Genomic DNA, 20,067 nt, shown 5'->3' with positions numbered 1-20,067 from the left:
CTCATCCAACTGCGTCAGCAAGAAGAAGCTCAGTGCGTCGAACGTTAAATTTTTACAATCTTTGGGATTCGCGCAATTTTTGAGATGATTGATATCTTGAATATTACCGGTGAGCCGATCTTTGACGATCGCATTGTCAAGATTGAGACTCACACGTACAACCTGTTCGCTAATACAACATTTGGGTATAGCGACGAGATAAGAATACCCATACAGCAGCAGGATTTGTACACGTTGCCGTACGAAAGTTTTCTCTACGTCGAAGGAAGATTGACGGTGAAAAAGAAAAACGATCAGATGCCAACGACGCTTGTAAATAATTGCGTGGCGTTCATGTTTGATGAAATTCGATATGAACTGAACGGTGTGGAGATTGACCGCAACCGAAACGTGGGCATAACTAGCACGCTCAAGAATTACGTGTCATTGACCTACGATAAAGCTTTGATTGCGCTGAACGCTGGATGGAACACTAGATCCGACACGGAGGAAGGACACTTTAATTTTTGCGTGCCGCTCAGCATGCTGTTGGGTTTTTGCGAAGATTACAAACGTCTGATTGTCAACGCTCCCCACGAATTAATTTTGATACGAGCGCGCAACGACAACAATTGCTTGGTGGGAAATCCTGTGACGGAGTCTGAGGTTGAATTATTTAAAGTACAGTAGCGGATGCCTCACGTTGCATTAAATGAGGTCAATAAATTATCAATGCTGCGAGCATTGGAAAGCGGTCATTATCTGAACATGAGTTTTCGCTCGTGGGATCTGTACGAGTATCCTCTGTTATAAAATGCGACCAAGCATTCATGGGCCGTCAAAATGGCAACTCAGCTTGAGAAGCCTCGATACGTTATCTTTGCTCTGCAGACCAGTCGAAAGAATATCATGTCACGATATGGTAGCGTGTTCGACGATTGTAATTTGAGTAACGTGAAACTTTATCTAAATTCGACGTTTTATCCGTACGACGATTTAAATCTGGATTTTGGCAAAAAGAGATACGCCGTTCTATTTGATATGTACGCACGTTTTCGTAGAGCATATTATGGAATCGATTGCTTCGAAATGCTACTCAACGTGCTCTCATTTGTCGAGAAAGGGCCTTTTGTGGTTATTGATTGCTCGCGACAAAACGAATCCATCAAGAGTGCCACTGTGGACGTACGCATAGAATTTGACTGCAAGGAGAATGTGCCCGCAAATACAACAGCTTATTGTCTCATCATACACGATCGTGTAGCTCAGTATAATCCATTGACCAACGTAGTGCGCAAAATCACCTAAATGCACCTCTGGCACGATAGAAAATCTACGTTACGTAGCAATCGACGTCGCAGTCTTCTCGACAACATGTCCATGCCAACGTTCGTGGATCTGCAAAGATTCATCGTTAACAAGAAATTTATCGCGAAGGAAGTGGCGGTGCTGAAACAGGGGACCGTTCTCATGCATTACATTTTTACGAGTCCCGTGCCATGGAAATTTTTGACAAGATCCGACAGGTCTTGCGCTTCCTGGTTGATTGCTTATCACCATGGATTACAATGGGAGGACGGGACGATCCCGTACAACGAGGCGAAACGTCTAATTACGATGGCTGTATTTGAAGATGATGCTGTCGTGTCAAGGGACGCGAGAAACGAACGTGGCTGCAGAACTTGCTTCTGGAGCGAGAACGCACGTACATCGAGACCTTGGACGCAGTTTACGAAGATATGGAATCTTTATCTAATCTAGATGTTACTAATATTATACGATGTGGGCAACATGTTAAGAATTGCGCGTTACAAAATGTATTGAAAATATATAACTGGTGGTTGCAAAAGAATTTTTTAAATAAAAATACGTTAACGTATTTATTATGTATTTCTTTTCCCTTCCTTTGTAATGTATAAACGTATGTACGTATGTACGTATGTATGTACGTATGTATGTACGTATGTATAAACGTGTCGCAACGTGTTCGAAATTCTTGAAAAGAGGGGGAGGATCTGCCTTCTCTCGCTTCCAGAAGTATTACGCGACAATTTACGCGGATGCAATCAGTCTTGTGATACCCGCTTGTATGAATGGCTGAAAAAATGTACTTCACTAAAGACAGTAGTACATCGTACGATGTGAAGAAGGAATATAACATGTAAGTTTCAACGTTCTATAGACAAAAAAATAACGTTTTTTAACATTATGTATGTACGGAGCATCGTGCGGTGCGTTTACTGAGCAGACATTACGATCTGACGAATACGGGCTACAAATTTTGGGAAATTGGAATCAACGTTGGCCCACCGAGTTACGTGGAGGTCGCCCTTGGAGATCATCGCGGACACGAACTATCGCTGTCTCTCGAAACGTGGAAGAGCCTCTACGAACAGCGAGGAAATATTTATAAGCTATTTCGAAATGAATACAAGGATAATTTTATAAGCGTTGGACCGCTAACCGTCAGTGTTTGCATGCTGAACGATGCTACGCTCGTACGTCTCGATTCTTCATCCGTACGATGACCGAAACGATGCTACGCCGTATGTTTGACTTTAACGGGTGTATCGATGTAACGTTCGAACGATTAGCTCGTCGATACGGTGGATACCAAGTATACGCGGTTCTCCAACATCGCATCTGAGAACATTATACGTGATAGTGACATCTTCAATGGACATCAGCTCGTCGATTGCGAACTATTAGCTTTAGTTTTTAATAAGTACGAAAACCAGTGTAATAAGATGTGAATAAACATTTTTTTTGTTCGCATTATTATGTACGTATTTTCTTTTACTTCCCATCCTTCACACTCGATGGTACTGTCACGACCGTATTAAGTGTTCTCTTTTTAAAACGTATAATAATGTTTGCATGCATGAAGATATAACGAGAGTGACAATGCGGCGGCAGCGGAAAAGATGAAACGTAAGAAAAAAACAGATGGTAGTAGGTGATGATAGTAACAGATGCGGTAAGTGTATGCATCTTTATTGCATTTTTGGAGACAGAGAGGCGGCAAGGTAAATAAGGACCGGGGTCCTTACATCAATAGCGCCGGGACCTTTCCCCTTCCTTCCCTGCGTTACGAACATCCCCCGCGCCGACGAGTACCCCCCGCGCCCCGCGCTCCCCTCTAGCCCCATGGGTTAGAACCCGCCTTGCTTTACTACTATTTATCATATTTTATTTTGTCACATACGCTGATATAAGGATAATCGAAAAAATAACATATTTATTCCTAATCCGTCTTTACAGTAGATGCGACATATTTACGTTATAATTATGGGGCAGTAAAGAAAAACTGAAGTTATTAGAAGTTAGCAAATAATACTAAACATAAATTATGCCTTATCCTCAAATTATGTCTTCTTAGTATGATTCTCTTTCTTGTTTTACTCTTCCTTTTCTTCGTAAATTTGATTACGTACTAACTGGCATAAGAGAACATATATAAGTATACATATATACTATAAAATTACGTAGAGGGACGTAAATTTATAAACATGTTAAATTTAGAATCTCTCTCTCTCTCTCCCTTCCTCCCCCCCTCCTTTGCTCCCTCGTTCCCTACCTCTCCCTCCCCCTTCTTTCTCGTGCATTGCAAATTATAAGGTACAAAATATATATGGATATGTCTACCAATCTGATTTAATTTGAAAAGATTTGCTTTTTATTAATCTTGAATTTATTATAAAATGAATGTTTATCGTATCCGACTGTAACTTAATACCTACACCTACCCTACCTTGTAACATACTGTGAAAATATTTCATATTATTCACAATTATTCGCAAAAAGGAGCAACTTAATAATAGAAAGTATGAATTATTTACATATGGTAATTTATTGCTATACCTCATAGCAAAAGAAGCTATATCTCACATTATACAATAATAAATTCTTAAAAGTCACATCATAACTTGTGATGTTATTGTAAAATCATCAAAGACTACACCACATCATTATCTTGATCTGTTTGTGTCATAAATAAATAACTGTTAATTAATCTGTATAATGATATGACACCTGTAATAAAGCAGATATTCGTACAGTACAATGATTTTACTGTCATATCACACCCGTGACAAGGTAAATATTTGCATGTCATCATGACTTTGTTGCGATTACTGTGACTTCATTTATTATGGAGAATTTATTGATATATAATTAATCAATCAAAATTTATTGTCTTCAAATGATATTTAAATACAAATAAGAATCGTAAAGACTCACTGCTAATCAATATTGCCGTGACTTCATCGAGAACGAGCAAGCGATTGTTTTTCAAGATGGCTCTGGCCAGGCATATGAATTACCTCTGACCGACGTTGAAGTTATGACTGCCAGAGAAGATATCGTATCCAGTCCAGTGTGACATCATTCAGCTGGACTTGCCGCAACACCTCCCATAGCTTGAAGTCGTATTGATTAAATTCAGATTGTAACATAGACTCTCAGAAAAGAGCACAGGTTTCTGTATAATGATTAATAGGTATAATGGAGATTTTGCAGCGCAGTTTACTGAGGTCCATCGTGCTTGTGTCCCGACCATCGATTTTGATCTCGCCTTCTAGACCTTCATTGAACAAGCGGAAAAGTGCCGAGATCAAGGAGGACTTGCCGGCGTCAATTCGTCCAACCATCCCAATTTTCCAGCCAGGCTCGATGGATGCATTCAGATTCTGTAAAGCCCGATTATGTGATAAAACACAAATAATGTTTGTAAGAATGAACATTTTCGATCTATTTTATATCTTCGATTTATTTTATACCTTCAAAACTGGTGAATCATCGATATGATATTTCATGTTCACATCCTTTAAAATCAATTGTTCTTGGGATGGCCATGTAGGTGACGGTGGATTGTCCGAGGTAATAGGTTCTTTCTTAGGAAGGTTCATGTACTGAAGAATCCTTTCCACGGAGGTCATCAATGACACCGACTCGCTAAACTTGACTGTTTTATAGTATATTGTAGACGAACGATCAGAACTGCGATATTGCTAGATCTGCTTTGCTGCCAACTATACTGTCTATAGTATAAAGAATAAAGAGAACTTGCAATAGTCTGATGATTGAGAAAAAGAATCACACACTGAAATAAGAAAACATAAAGTTTATTTAATTCTACTAATTAATTCTTCTAAGTTGTAGCCTTTTGAATCTTTATGAAAAATTTAGAAAAAAAATTTAACTCTCCTTAACTAAGAACTTATTAATTAATTAGATATATTATAATTTACTAGTCTCATTCATTGGTATTAGACAAAAGCAAATGCAGGCGAGGAACAGGCACATTATTAAATCCGCAACGACAGCTATAGCGCATGTTAAAAAGAGATACCACGTGCCGCTGTGACGATCTTGCAATTCATTGAATCGTTTTCGCATTAATTTCTCGATTTCAATGCCGCTACTTCTAATCGTCAGCAAACTATTCAGAGTGGCATTTACGTATGAGAATATGGGACTCTTCACTGAAAACGCAAAAACATATTCAAAAAAATTTCTGAATAATTTATTAAATTCCGGGAAATGTAAGAACTTAAAAAATACAAATTCTTTGGCAGGAGTTCACGAATTTAGATCTCAGGATGTAATATATACCGCACTTTTTTCTAATAACGTGTTACTTGCTCTAATATACTAACTTACGCCTTCGAGACGTTTGAGGTCTTGACCAATCTTCATATCCTCTATAGGATTTCGTAGCGAAGAAAAACAAGATGACTAGTATGGCTATCAATGTCAGCATCCACTGATTATCGCCTCCATGATCATTGTACCACATACTACTTAAAACCTCTTGCCTCCAATATTAGTTTGGACAGCCACTCATTCATGATGCCCATATCCTTCGAAAATCTGTTTAAAATTCTTTCTGGAATACAAAAATCGTTAACTCTCTGCAAGAATCGAGAAAAGAAATTACAAGTCCAGGAATCGAAATCGATTGTAAGTATCGATGTAAGTTCGATAATTTATTAGAATGAAAATGCTCGTAAATTTTCTAAACAAATAAAACAGAATAGTGGCGAATTCGTGACGAATTCGTGAAGAATCATGGAGAATTAAACAGCGTGGTAGCGATGCAGGCGATGATGCAGAATGTGTATACGTATATGGCATCCGTAGTGCTCAGCAGGCCGTCCGGGTTCAACATGAAGATCAACCCAAGGAAACTATCGTTATATATGTCTGCGAATTGTTTGACATCACTAGTATTTTCAATACGCCTCACATCCTCCAAAGTAGTCCAGTATGTGCGGGAATGCACCGAGCAGAAAGATTCGAGTGAGAAAACGGCACAAGGTTGATATGATAAGCGACAGTAAAGAGAACTCCGTTTCTTTGTAATTTAACAAAAGAATTTTCTTTAATATGCACAGTTACAAATTCAGAAAATATAATTAAATATTAGATTAACAGAATATTAAATGCGGTCACCTTTTCCAAATTGTATTTGGAATCGCGGTGATGGAAAATCTCGGCGATGTTCGCGGCACTTCTCGAAAAGATTCGTTTTATAGCGGTTTTCACTAAGCGGTTAGCACGGCGGTTTTTAGGAAGCGAGACTATGACTCTGAGAACTCTGAGAATTTTTTTGACTCTAAGAACTTTAAGAAATCTAAGAAATCTAAGAAGGAGGCCGGCGAGATCGAAGCATTTATTGCTTTCGGCCTGGGCTTTCTTCTTGGGAAAAATCCAATAAAATTTTGCCACAATCGTAATTATTACGTGGCATTAGGTGTACAAAATTGATTGGCGCTTTGGATTCTTTTCTAACGACGTTCAACGTAACAGTCATGCGCGACAGAAAATCCATGGGATTGGTGACAGGGCGTGACGTATTCGTCGGAGCGCGGCGCTCGCGTGCGCGAATTGAATTGTTCTAGAACTTTCGAGTGTCCGTTACCGATGCCTGTTTGCGTGTACCGAATTGTTTTAAAAGAACAAAGAACGCCAAATCGCTTGCTTTTCTTTCGAATTATCGATCTCAAACACAGTATGACAGCCAGTAATCACTCCCGGTAGTGGCGACCTGACTGAAGATCATCAGCAGTACAAATAGCGTGAAATTATTGCCACCGTCATGCAGATATTCCTTGCACACTCTGCCGGCTATTCGACTGTGCCGTCATCTCGGCTTCCGGGATGTTCTCCACATAATCCGAATTAGTGTCTGAATGCTGCACGATGGCAAAATAATAATCTTATTACTTGAATTTATCTTTTTTAATAAATGTAATCTGAATAAAGTTAATTTAGTTTATAATAAATTATTTAAAAACGGAAAAAATAATGCTAAGAAAATTGCTCAGAAAATTATACTTCGAGGAGCCCTGAGTAAGGATTATGGAAGCTGTGCCGGGATTTAATTCTTTCAGTAGTAGACGTAATATAGACGATTTGCCTACTGCATCGACTATAGCACACAATTAACCTGGCTTGATAGTTAAGTTGATATTGCACAAAGTCAGCGTCAATTGGCCATTGATCCAATTGGCGGAAACCCGCTGAAGCTTTACATATACCGGATGGTCAGATAATCTTTGATATTCGGATAGAACAATATTCCCATTTCTCGAGATGTATCAATCTATAGTTGTCTGTACTAGTTGCTTCCTTCGGTTCCTGAGATTTAAACTGAGATTTAAATTCACAACTTCGTGTTTTCCGAGAAGCGTGTCATGTTCACTTCATCAATAAGCAAAAAATTCTGTAAAAATTAAGTACACTTTAATAAGTACGTGACAATAGAAATATAACAATACTTACAGATTTAAGTTCACCGTAAATTAGAAAATAATATGATAACATATACTTCCAATCTATTGAATGACACTATAAATTCACCCAGCAGTATTAGCCTTTGTGGAAAGTACAACGCGACGATGAGTTGAAGTATGTTAAAGTATGTCGACATTTCATAGGTCATATCGGGAGTCAAATTATTTCAAAAGTCATATCAGGAGTCAAATTATTTAGACGAACGTTATCAGGGATAACGTGAAGTAGACGGTCAATCGTTCAGTGAAGACTATGATGGCCAAATATGCGGCGCATACGACGAGAATTTGATTTACTTGATCTCCAACTTTCTGATTACTGATACCATCTGGCTGAATAGTTTCTCCCAGGTGTACATTTTCATCACCTGAACCGAGAATTACCATCTCATAAATTTGTTTCATAAATTTTTTTTATAAATGATACTTGGATGTTAATATTTTTATTCAGCTTTTATATCGTTCAAGAATAAAATAACTAAACAATTTCTTGAGGATACCTATATCCTAGCTATGAGTTCGCTTATCAGTTGCACTCTTCGGTCAGAGGCGCAAATGGTTCTGAGTTTGAAGTCCCTTGTCCTGGGAGGACGATGATTAACAATGTCCCGATGCCGACAAAACTCGAAATACCGACTTTTTGCCACATTATTGTTCCTATAATAGCGATCTGCAAATAAAAATAAAGCCCGGTCAGCTTGAACAGACAATTATTTAAGAGTAAGTTCAAAACAAGTGAAAAGAAGATGTCTTACGTTTTTACAGTCTAAATTAATTCACGAAGTTGTAAAATGTATACAAATAGCTTACATGCATGTATAATCTATAATTGGTTTTCTACGAATTATACTACAAGTATTAAAATTTATACTTATCAAGAGTCTACAAAAGAGATTAATAAATTTAAGTAACTTTTTTCAAGAGTATGATCAAAGTGCTGTTTAATTACCGCGGTACACGAATACTTTCACGAAATAAAGGATTAATAAAAGGCATGATTCATATGTAATTCAGGTACATTGTTAATTGATCGAAGCGAATGACATCATTGTTGAGAAGATTCTGATCTGTCCGGTACCGGTTTGATTTATGGCTGCTGTGTTCAACTGCTGTGTACACAGCATAATAATAGAGTTGAAAATAATAATAATAATTGAGTAATAGATCTTTTCACTTTCTTTCACTCCGTCCATACATTCATCAATACATACAAGCACAACATGAATTTTTCTTTGATTGATTTTCAAAAAAGATACACAAAACTCTCTATGAAAACTGTAAAAAAAACTGAATAAAGCAGCTTAATATATATTAGAATCATTCATCTCATAATCAACATCTCTGATTGTGAGACACATTCCCTTACATGCTTATTCTCTTTTTGTATATTATTATTAATAATAGTATTTGTATAAGTATGTTTCTATGATTTTATAATGTTTAATAATTTTGATTATTAAATTATAAAATTTATTTAATTATGAAATTATAAAAAAATTATAAAAAAGTTTTCTACTTGTTATTGCAACAAATTGCAATTTTTTACTTAACTAAGATTTTTATCTGTTTATAGTTTCCCGGTAAACAATTTTTTTATGTAATCATATTTCATATATAAAAACATCACTATACAAAATTATGTAAAAATTTACATAATTATGTATAATTTATTATAAAATTAAATGTGGACACATTCCGTATACATATATAAATCTTTGGAATATGTATTATAATATTATATTTCAAAAAGTATTTGAATGCTGAATAAAATTATTGTTCTAGAATTTCTTGCAGAATCTAACGCGTTCAAAATATAAAATAACAAGTCAATAAAAATAACTTAATCTTTTTAATTTCTATAGTTACTTGAAAATTTCAGAGCAAAATTTATAATACATATTTTTTTAACATTTAATTTTTCTTTTAAAAATTGTAATTATTAATAATCTACAAATTGATATTATTATACTTTTTATCAGGTATAATGTTGTTCTTTTAATAAATGTATAATTGCAGGTAAAATGTTGTGTGATCAATTACTGACAAATAATTTCCTGTCTTTAAAGTTTGGTGTGTTTCAATTTTTGTAGCAAAATCGAAATATTTTTTGTAATATTTTCTTGTAATATGCAATATTGTATTTGTAATATTAATTTCAAAAATATAATAAATGAATATTTGGCTATCTTTCATAGCTATAATACTTGGCTATCTTATAATTTGGCTATCTTTCATAGCCAACATAGGTATAATCTTCAATGTCTACCAATAACACGTTTGATAGTATAATATTCATCACGGAATAACATGTCTTTTGAATGATCTTATCTCTTTTAAAATTGAGCACCCCGATAAAAAATTTTTTATACATAATTATGCATAATTATGCATAAACGGTTGTACACAATTTATAATCGTTACAAATAAACTACGTATAAATTAGTCATGTATAACCGTTTATGTATAATTATGTACAAGAATTTTTTACCGAACTATTACATTTTGAAAGAGATAAGATCACTCGAAAGATACGTCATTCCGCGATAAATATTATACCAGCAAACGTGTTATTGATAGTCGTTAAAAGTCATGTCTATAATGAGGAAGATATTAGGATAATGTAATATATTCATTTGTCATTTTGAAATTAATATTACAATTACAAACAATATTGCATATTACAATATTAATATTACAAAAACGAATGTCTGGAAATTGCTATGGAAATTAAAAGTTCAAAAGTTTTAGATTAGAACAGTTTGAAGTTTAAAGACGAGAAATTACTTGCGAATAATTGGTCTGTTTCCATTTTACCTTGCAATTTACAAAACAAATAAAAAAAATGGTGCTATTATGTATTATAAACAGTATAATATAAATTTGTAGATCATTAATAATACTTGAGTATCAAAATTCAATACTTAATACATATATATATATATATATACATATGTATATATATATATATATATACATATGTATATGTATGTATATATATATATATATATATACACTACAAATTTTGCTCCAAGCGATTATAGAAATAAAAAAACTCAAGTTATTTTTATGATGACTTATTATTTTATATGTATATTATTATATATTTTGAATGTATTAGATTCCACATTATTCTACATGAAATTCTAGAACAATAACTCTGTTTAGCATTCAAATACTTTCTGAAATATATTATAATACATTTTCCGAAGATCTTTTGCGCTGAACACAATGTTGTTGATAGAATTTGCATAATTTGTCAAGATTTTGTGTAAATGTGGGGATAAAATGAGCAAAAAATAATATTTTTTTGTCATTTTAACTTTTTTTATAATAAAAAAAAATATTAAGTGAAATAAGCTGATAAGTGTTTTAACACAAACATTTATAAAAGAGAAGCAAATTATTTTTAATCAAAGTGAGTCTTGGTGTTCAATAATATTCATATATACAAGTGACTATACAAATACAATTATACAATAAATTTTACAATAATATTTTTTTACAATAAAATAAAGAGTTGTTTTGAAATTATGTCTACAGAAATAATTATAACTTAATGAAAATAAATGATACGGTCATATCCTAAAATTTATTTGAAAACTCTTGAATTGTAATTTTAGACCCGATAAACTTTATTTAGGAATAAGATTTTGTTTTGCTGTAAAAGATATTGAAAACAGTAAAAAATGCTATTTCATTTTGCCCATTTCATCTCAATTTACTCAAAATTCTGATTACATAAATTTTACTAATGGCAGTGTTCATCAAAAAAAAATTTTCGGGATATGTACATTGTACTTCGGAGAAAAAGAAAAGTGACTTTTATCGAATGCAATAAGTGTACGTAAACAATTGATAATGATAAACAATAAATGTGCAAGATAACAAACTCAATACGATACACTTTTCTTTAAGCATAAATAAATTTTTTGCACTAAAGGAAACTTTTCAAATAATTTCTTAATTAATTACAATTAAAATCGAACATTAAAATTGATCACTTCGCCAAATAATTTTAAAATTGAATCCTTAATTACACATTGATGTGAGTCCAATGTTATCCTAAATATGAAATATTGCATATTGTTTCAACAATTCTGTAAAAGGAGTGTACAATTATTATTTATTAAGTTAATGCAAAGTAAATTTTTTTCAACTAGAAAGAAACTGTTTTCTCTTTCTAGGAAGGGTTTAATTAGATAAGTGCATGGATTCACAAACAGAGTTGGGAAGTAATGCATTATTTGTAATGTTGTTACTTTTGTTTGTTACATTTTTTTGGTAACGATCGTTACTTTTTTCTGTCTGTAACGCGAAGATTACATTTTTGAGTAATGGTAATGATTTAACCGTTACTTTTATCGTTACTTTAATTTTTATTGAATGAATTAGATTGAATTATATTTCGATTGCTGTGGCGCTGAAAGATGTTTTGCTTTTATATCTCTAGAAATGTATTTCTAACCACCCAAGTTATGTCGTTGTTATAAAAAATAAATGAAATACTTAAAAATTTTTTTAATGCTCGCAAGTATACAAATATATATTTACAATTCAACATTGTATTATTTATAATAAGAGATTATTAGTTGCAATAAATACAATTACAAAATGTTCACTTTCTCATTTTTATTTCTTAAAAAATATTTTATATTTTACATTTTAGACTGCATTCCAATAATCTCTCTCAGTATTGAAAATCTGTAATTCACATTACATGTATTTTTCAGTGCTGAAAGTGAATCTTAAAATACATTTTTAAAAATGACTTTAATGTTAAAAGCCATATATTTAATTTATTCGGTAATTGTTGAGTTTAGCTTCCAATGATTGTTTTTGCCAGATTTGGCTTTTGTGTAAAAACGCGTCGAATAAAATTAATTTTATCAATATCGTATGTAAAGGAATTAAATTGAACAATATCTCGAAAAGTAACTATTCATTACTTTTTCAAGTAATACGTTACTTTTTATAATGAATAACCAGTGACGGTAAAATATAACAAGTTATTTTTTTTAACAAAAAGTAACTAAGGTAACGCGTTATTTTTTTAAGGTAACGTTCCCAACTCTGCTCACTAGTTAATTCGCATTATTCCGATAGAGAAGAGAACTGGAGGCGATATGTATCCTGATGCTAACATGTAACGATTGCATGACTGAGTGGTAACTGAGTATAACATCATAATGGCGATGACATTGGTAATGACCAGGTAGATCATCACTTCGTTGAGGTTTTATGTTTCGCGTTAGGATCACTAATGAAATATTATATTTGATGATCCAACTTTGCAAGATCGGTACCATTACGCGTACCTACGCTACACTAAAAGGGAAAAGTTGATATTTAATTCTCCGCTCTCTCTCCAAATAAATTTATAAATTTAATAAATCTGAGAAGAGCGAGCAAAAAGGAGAGAGAAAGGGAGAGAGAGAGAAATCTCAGATTAATTCCGATCAATTTGTTCTTCTTCATTAAGTATTAACTAAATCTAATTATATATAGGGATGTACCAGAAAAAGATTGCTAATTATCTGATTTCTGGTAATTCTTTCCGAATATCTGATGCATCTCTAAATCTAATAAAGGATTAATGTCTAACACAATAAATTTTTCTATTATTTCTTTCTCTTAGTGAGAATATCTTACAACACTTCTTTCCACATAAATACATTTAATCTAAATTTCGTAAATATTAATATCATGATAGGTATCACTTTTTAAAAGTATCGATATACTTGGATAAATGAGCAGATTCCGATTATGAAATATGGCAAAGGTTTTGTAGACCGCCTTGTACAATTTTGGACAATACTCCTTTTTCAGCGGCACCTGCCTATTTTTTCCCGATATATTCCAAGTTTTTTAGTTTATCCAGCTTGCGATTCCAGTATCTGACGACGAAAAAAATATATTAGGATTTTAGAAAAGCGAGTATTAAGTTATTAATTTTACTTTTTAATTTTTCTTTCTTCGTATTTTGCTACGTTCTCATTTTAAAGGGTATATATCTAAATGTAAAATAATGGCGCCGCAAAATAAAATAAGTATCGAAATTATACGATATATGCATATAATATAAATTGTACTTGTGTTTTTAAAACAATTGTTTAGATTCGTTTATTATTCCATTACAGAGAAAGTGAGAACTTTAATTATTACGAGCGTCACTATAATATGCATTTAATTACAATATATGCAAGTACATATGTAGTGTATATTAGTAATTCAAGATTTAATTATTTAAAGTAGTGAAGATCCAGCTTTGCCTAATAGGCATTTTAAATTGCTCACATACGCGGTTTAAAATAAAGATTCTTAATACAAATAAAAGACTCAATATTGAATAATTGTTGAGTTTATGTTGTATTAAAAGTATAAATCTTGTGCTCACAGAGCATATTGACCCTTTGGTCAAAGCATCTTTTTCACTACATTATAAGCTACATTATATATAACTAATTTATTTTGCTGGAACCCAATTTTCCATATATTTAATTAGCGCTGGGTTCTTTTGATCCAGATAGCACATATGTCGAAATCGAGATATGACTTCTTAAAAATATCTTAATCTTCAACTGCAATTATAAAAACTCCACCTAAGTTCTAAAATGTCTTGTTTGAAGTAAATAGAATTTAAGAACTTCTTCCTTTTAGGGTGATTGATAGAGGAAGATTTTTTTTTTTACCTACGATTTAAATCTCATGTCACCAATCGTACAAATCGTACACTTTTTATGTTCTTCTTTGGGTCCAAATGACCCGTTGATACAATCAAGGATTAAAAACACTTTAAGACCTCTTATGTCTTAATTTGAATCTTAAAATTAAGGATAACTTTGGATCTCAAAGTCTATTTATCCTGATTGGACCAAAGTTATTTCATTTTATGATATATTCTTACATGACGCAAAGAAAACGACTATGAAAAGAATCCTTTGTGGAATTGTTACATTGACCGAGAGATCTCATAAAGGGATGAAATTCGACATTTGGATGCACTTAGGATCGATAAGGAAAGTGGCGCCTGGTTACAGTTTCTTGAAATTCCCGTTTATTAACACTCGAACGGGCAACGCCGAGGTCGACGTTGGCCGTGACTGAAGCAGCGAGGAAGGAAGGAAGGGTTTGGAGCGCGTAATAAATACCACGCATTCCTACTTATTACTCTAACGAGCGGACGCTTTTGCACCGCGCAGCTTCGCGGCACGCGTGCCTTCAGTCACGGAACACTCGATTTACCGACGCATCACGCGCGATTCCTCAAGAGGCTCAAGAGTATGTCTAGTCTATGCGTCTCTGATTGTTTTATCGATTTGCTTCGTTAAATTAAACCGCTTGTTCCTCGACCTTTAGACATGATTTAATGATTTAATCTCCTCGCTATAAGATGCGAAGAAAATGTCCTATACTTCTGCAATGTCGAGAGATTCTTTCTTGATTATTCTATTTTATTGGCGAATTATCAAGTCTAACTCTGAGAGAAAGCACCGGCTTTTGCGTAATATAACGCAATCATGAGAGAATCAATCAATCCTTTATTTTCATCCCCACTTTTAGTACGTTAAGTGTTATGCAAATTCTGTGCTGCAGCCTTTATACTGCGACCAACATTCTTCCTATATTGAAGAGGACCTAAACCGAGGGTCAAAATGTATGTGCTATAATTTGATTTATTTGATTAATTGTCTCGATCAGGTATTGATTTTCATCAACTTTGTCTTTGACTCTAAAAGGAATTTTATTTCTTTCTTGGTCAAAAAATTAATGTTTTTTTCAAAGATTCGTAGCTCAAAATTTTTCATTTTCTGAGATTTGAAGATCTCTCCTACAGCTCCTCTACGCGATTCAAAAGTGCATGATTTGAATTAACTTGCAATTAGAAACTAATTAGATTCTGTTTAAAATTGACTCATTAATTTTTAAAATAATAAACTAATGGATCAATTCTAAGCAAAATCGTGAGGTTCGTAATTTGTTCTTGTAAGAACATGTCTGATATGTAACTCTTTGCATAAATATCTACGATTTCTCGTAAATGTTAATTTTAAGGAAAGCCTTAAAAATCTTTTACTTCTTAGAAAACAATGAACGATATAAGACACAAATCAGTTCAACAATTTTTACTTTCCCATTTGCAGGGAAAATTGCATTAATTTTTCCCAAATAAGCAAGAATCTATATCTGTAAGGATATTGCATAAAATTATAAGCACTTTAAGTTCGAGTACTTCTCGCGACCAAAGCAAGGGAGATTATTTTTCACAATATTTTTGAAATATTTTTACAACACATTGCTGAAGTAATTAAAAAAGAATCTTTGCAACATTATATTGCAATGTCGCTGCAAGCTTCCATGTTGTAATGATCAGTATTTTTTGTAGTAAACCAGATTAAATTATTTCTTTTAGGAAATATTTTGAAGACGCGTTTTTGACTGAGAGATTCTTACGAAACATTCTTTATCCCAGAAGGAGAATTATAACATGCGTGTTCGACGACAAAGCGACACCGGAACCTGCCGACATCGGAGCCGCCACGACGCCAGAGGAAATCCCCGCTGAGATACAAGTGAACGGCAAAACGGAAAAAGGAAAGAGCCCGCAACCGCCACTGCTGCCGCCGCTTTCGCCGACATTGCCACCGTTCACCAGTAAGGTAAAATAAGAGCGCGAAGATTCGTCAACGAAAATCTGGACAGCAGCAAGAGTGGGCCGCGCTACTGCCGCTCCTGTGACATCAGCTTCAACTACCTGAGCACCTTCATTGCTCACAAGAAGTTCTACTGCTCGAGTCACGCCAATGAGACGAGTAACAATAATAATAATAATAATAACAATAACAACGCCAACGGTCACCCGACGACGCCGCCGATCGGCAGGACCGAGGCGTTGGTGCTCTAAATCACCGAAGTTCCGCAGACGTGACGACATGTCTTCCTCGTTTCTCTTCCCGGAGGATCTCCTATTGCTTTTTAGGACGCTTTGAAATAAAATTTCGAAATTCTAATTTCTGAGATTTTCTATTCTTGCTTCAAGAATTAATTTTTGATTAGAAAAGGAGAAACATTATATTCTAAATAATTGTTACGAATTTTTCAATAAAAAATAAATAAGTTTTGTTATTTATGTACAACGGTCATATTTTTATAATCACTATGATCTAATTAATTTAATCCTGGGAAATATTTACAAAATCTATTTAGTGAAGATCTACTACGTTATATCTACTTCTGTATATCGTATTTTTTAACAGAGATTCCAGGAAGAGAAAGAGAGATGGAACATGTCGATTAAAAACGGGGACTGTTTATTGTTGCCAGTTTATACACAATATAATGAGCGACTATCAGACTTCTTCAATTAGTTGAATATTACGTTGTGTGATTTTTGTTGATCCAGGGTACCGTATATACTTATAAGCCGAAGATATCTATGTGTAAATATATATACACTCATATATACATATTTTTTACAATTACATTATATCATTTCGAATTGCACTATAGAATTTACCAAATATTTCAATGTTTTCTGAAACGTAATACATATAATTGTAATATCAATATATATATATTAGGTGCGCAACTAAGTTCTCGCTGTTATTTTGATGGCATTTCCATCAAAATAACAGCGAGAACTTAGTTGCACACCTAATATATATATATATATATATATATATATATATATATATTGGGTCATTTAAAAAGTATCCGCGGTTTTTTGTTCAATTTTTGAATGAAATTTTTCTTTATTGAAAATCAATTTTAATCAAGTATATATTGGCTATTATTATCTATAACCTTTTGCCATTTTTCGGGTAATTTCATAATTCCATCCGTGTAGAACTTTTGTGGTTTATCGGCGAAAAATTTTTTCAAGTGATTTTCGGCAGCTCTTTTGTCGGCCAATGTTTTTCCATCAAGAGAGTTCTGCAGAGATCGAAACAAATAGTAGTCAGACGGTGATGCTCGGACTGCAAGGTCCGGGCTATACGGTGGATGTATCAAAACTTCCCAACCAAGCTCCCTCAATTTTTGGCGCGTCATCAAAGATGTGTGTGGTCTGGCGTTGTCATGATGGAAGACAACACCTTTTCTGTTAATCAATTCTGGTCGTTTTTCCTTAATCGCTTCCTGTAATCTATCCAGTTGTGAATAGTAGAGCTCTGAATTAATCGTTAGGTAACACCATGTGGTAACACCTCATGATGGACGACTCCCTTCCAATCCCACCATACACACAACATCACCTTATTTTCCATCAATCCAGGCTTTGAAGTCGTTTGTGGTGGTTCGCCGCGCTTATTTCATGATCTTTTACGAATAATATTCTTGTATTTCACCCATTTTTCATCACCTGTGATAATTTGCTTCAGAAATGGATCGATTTCGTTGCGTTTTAGTAGTGTTTCGCTGATGGAAATTCGATCAATCAAATTTCTTTGCGTTAATTCATGTGGCACCCAAACATCGAGTTTCTTTGCGTAGCCAGCCTTTTTCAAATGATTCCAAACTGTCATATGATTGATTCTTAGTGCATTGGCTATCTCCTGATAGCTCACATGCCGGTCTTGCTTGACCAGTTGCAAAATTTCATCGACTTTTTCAGTGACTGGCCGACCAGAGCGAGGTCGATCTTTGACATCAAAATTTCCAGAACGAAATCGAACAAACCACTCCTGCGTCCTGCGTTCACTTACAGCATCCGCGCCGTAAACTTCACAAATTTGTCTGCATGTTTGTGCTGCGTTTTTGCCTTTTTTGTAGTAAAAAAGCATCACATAGCATATTTCTTCAGATATTTCACTCATTTTCAAACCAATATAACTTTTGACACGATTGATGAATCACCAAACTTTGTTTACAAAAAATGTAACCTAAATGTCATCTTTCAGACGCGCGTTCGTTTGACACAATCGGATTAGTGTTGCCCGATATATGACCATCAATACCATCTGACAAAAAACCGCGGATTTTTAAATGACCCAATATATATATATACATAAAACGTTGTATAATTATCTTGCACCTGTAAGAATGGAAGAGCTTGCAGGGAGAGTTGCAAACAGAATCATGACTGGCGTAACACAATTAGACATGTTAATAAATATAATCTACGATATATCTCAATAATGAAATAAAATTTAACGAAACTAATTTGAAGTTTCAATTTCGGTCTTTTGTGATAAGTCAATATTGTTTATCTATTTCCTAATTACCTAATTTAATCCATAAAATAATATATTGACATATTTATTTTCTGTTACGTCATTTTCTATTTTTCGTTTCTTATCATTGTCATTTATTGTTTGTTAATATATCAATTAAGAATTTGAGAATTAATCGATTGTTTTATAAATAAAAGCCTTTGACATAAATTAAGTTATATCTAAAAATATATATCCAGCGTTTTATATATACATGGCTCTGTTTACAAGCAATTTTTTGAGCGATCGTCGCGACATTTGTTCTCGGGAGACAATTTTTGAGAGTGTCTAAAAGAATCGGCGAGACGCCGCATCGTCCTGTACATATAAAAATTGGTGAAAAGCAAAATAGAGAATGAAAAAAAAAAACGACTGGGCTCGACGCCAACATGATCGATTGATTCGGGCGATTGATTCTGTGCAATCTCATGACTCCAATAATCTCGTAGCATTAATAATCGACATTATCTTACGAATGGAATACGATGAGTATAAAATGTTGTACAGTAGGCGAGTAGAGTATTACGTAATAGTAGTAAGCGATCCTGATGAATGATACCAATCTTAGCTTGTGAATCTGCTAAGTTACGTTGCGAAATGTATGACATTTAATATATTTATTATATTATATATAAATAAAAAAATTATTACGGATGTTCGCGAAAATCGCGCCCACGTTTGTGATAAGAACGTGAATGCGTCGATAAATATCCATTGGAAGAATTTAAAGTGCATGTAATAGAATACACCATAAAATATGAATTTACAGCGAGATTTATTCTTGATGAATTATCTTTTAATAAAAATTCATTGCTGGCTATTATTTATCTGTCGTGGTCTTTGAAGAAAGAGAAAGATATAGCTGAAAGAGAAAAGGAAAAATTTAATATATTAAATTAAATTTTAGAATTCAAAATAATTAGAATATTTAATATTATGTTCTATAATATAAAATATAATAAATTTTTTAAAATTATTTTATGGGTTATCAAAGTTTTTAATATATAATATAGTTTGATATATATAACATGAATCTAAAAAAATCTTTATAGATCAAAATTATAAAATTTTATTAATTTTTTTAA

General features: G+C 33.4%; 2 protein-coding genes and 1 pseudogene across 2 annotated transcripts; 2 read left to right on the top strand and 1 right to left on the bottom strand.

The window, feature by feature from the left end:
- Nucleotides 1-84: 84 nt before the first annotated feature.
- LOC147906860 (uncharacterized) lies at nucleotides 85-669 on the top strand. The gene has a single exon (XM_087415263.1). The coding sequence runs from the start codon at nucleotides 85-87 to the stop codon at nucleotides 667-669; it is 585 nt and encodes a 194-aa protein (XP_087271389.1).
- A 259-nt stretch (nucleotides 670-928) lies between these two features.
- Nucleotides 929-2,214, top strand: LOC147906859 (uncharacterized; annotated as a pseudogene).
- A 1,915-nt stretch (nucleotides 2,215-4,129) lies between these two features.
- Nucleotides 4,130-8,899, bottom strand: LOC105149231 (ATP-binding cassette sub-family C member 4). Its single transcript, XM_087415262.1, is given in 24 exon segments — nucleotides 4,130-4,348; nucleotides 4,350-4,420; nucleotides 4,423-4,474; nucleotides 4,476-4,667; nucleotides 4,758-4,940; nucleotides 4,943-4,977; nucleotides 4,980-5,018; nucleotides 5,229-5,462; nucleotides 5,637-5,682; nucleotides 5,684-5,745; nucleotides 5,748-5,783; nucleotides 5,786-5,952; nucleotides 6,051-6,248; nucleotides 6,996-7,115; nucleotides 7,117-7,175; nucleotides 7,278-7,620; nucleotides 7,653-7,705; nucleotides 7,811-7,944; nucleotides 7,976-8,050; nucleotides 8,053-8,143; nucleotides 8,276-8,352; nucleotides 8,355-8,452; nucleotides 8,767-8,839; nucleotides 8,842-8,899. Coding segments are annotated over 24 exon segments (2,688 nt in total). The 3' UTR covers nucleotides 4,130-4,156.
- Nucleotides 8,900-20,067: the final 11,168 nt, after the last annotated feature.

Source organism: Acromyrmex echinatior, chromosome 17 (genome assembly GCF_024713525.1).
Source record: "Acromyrmex echinatior isolate Ae372 chromosome 17, ASM2471352v2, whole genome shotgun sequence".
NCBI classification, from domain to species: Eukaryota; Metazoa; Arthropoda; class Insecta; order Hymenoptera; family Formicidae; genus Acromyrmex; species Acromyrmex echinatior.
This window is presented reverse-complemented; position numbering and strand designations above follow the sequence as displayed.

Bases quoted from the DNA above. Each gene is read 5' to 3' on its own strand.
- LOC147906860 (XM_087415263.1), top strand. From the start codon at position 85: ATGATTGATATCTTGAATATTACCGGTGAGCCGATCTTTGACGATCGC.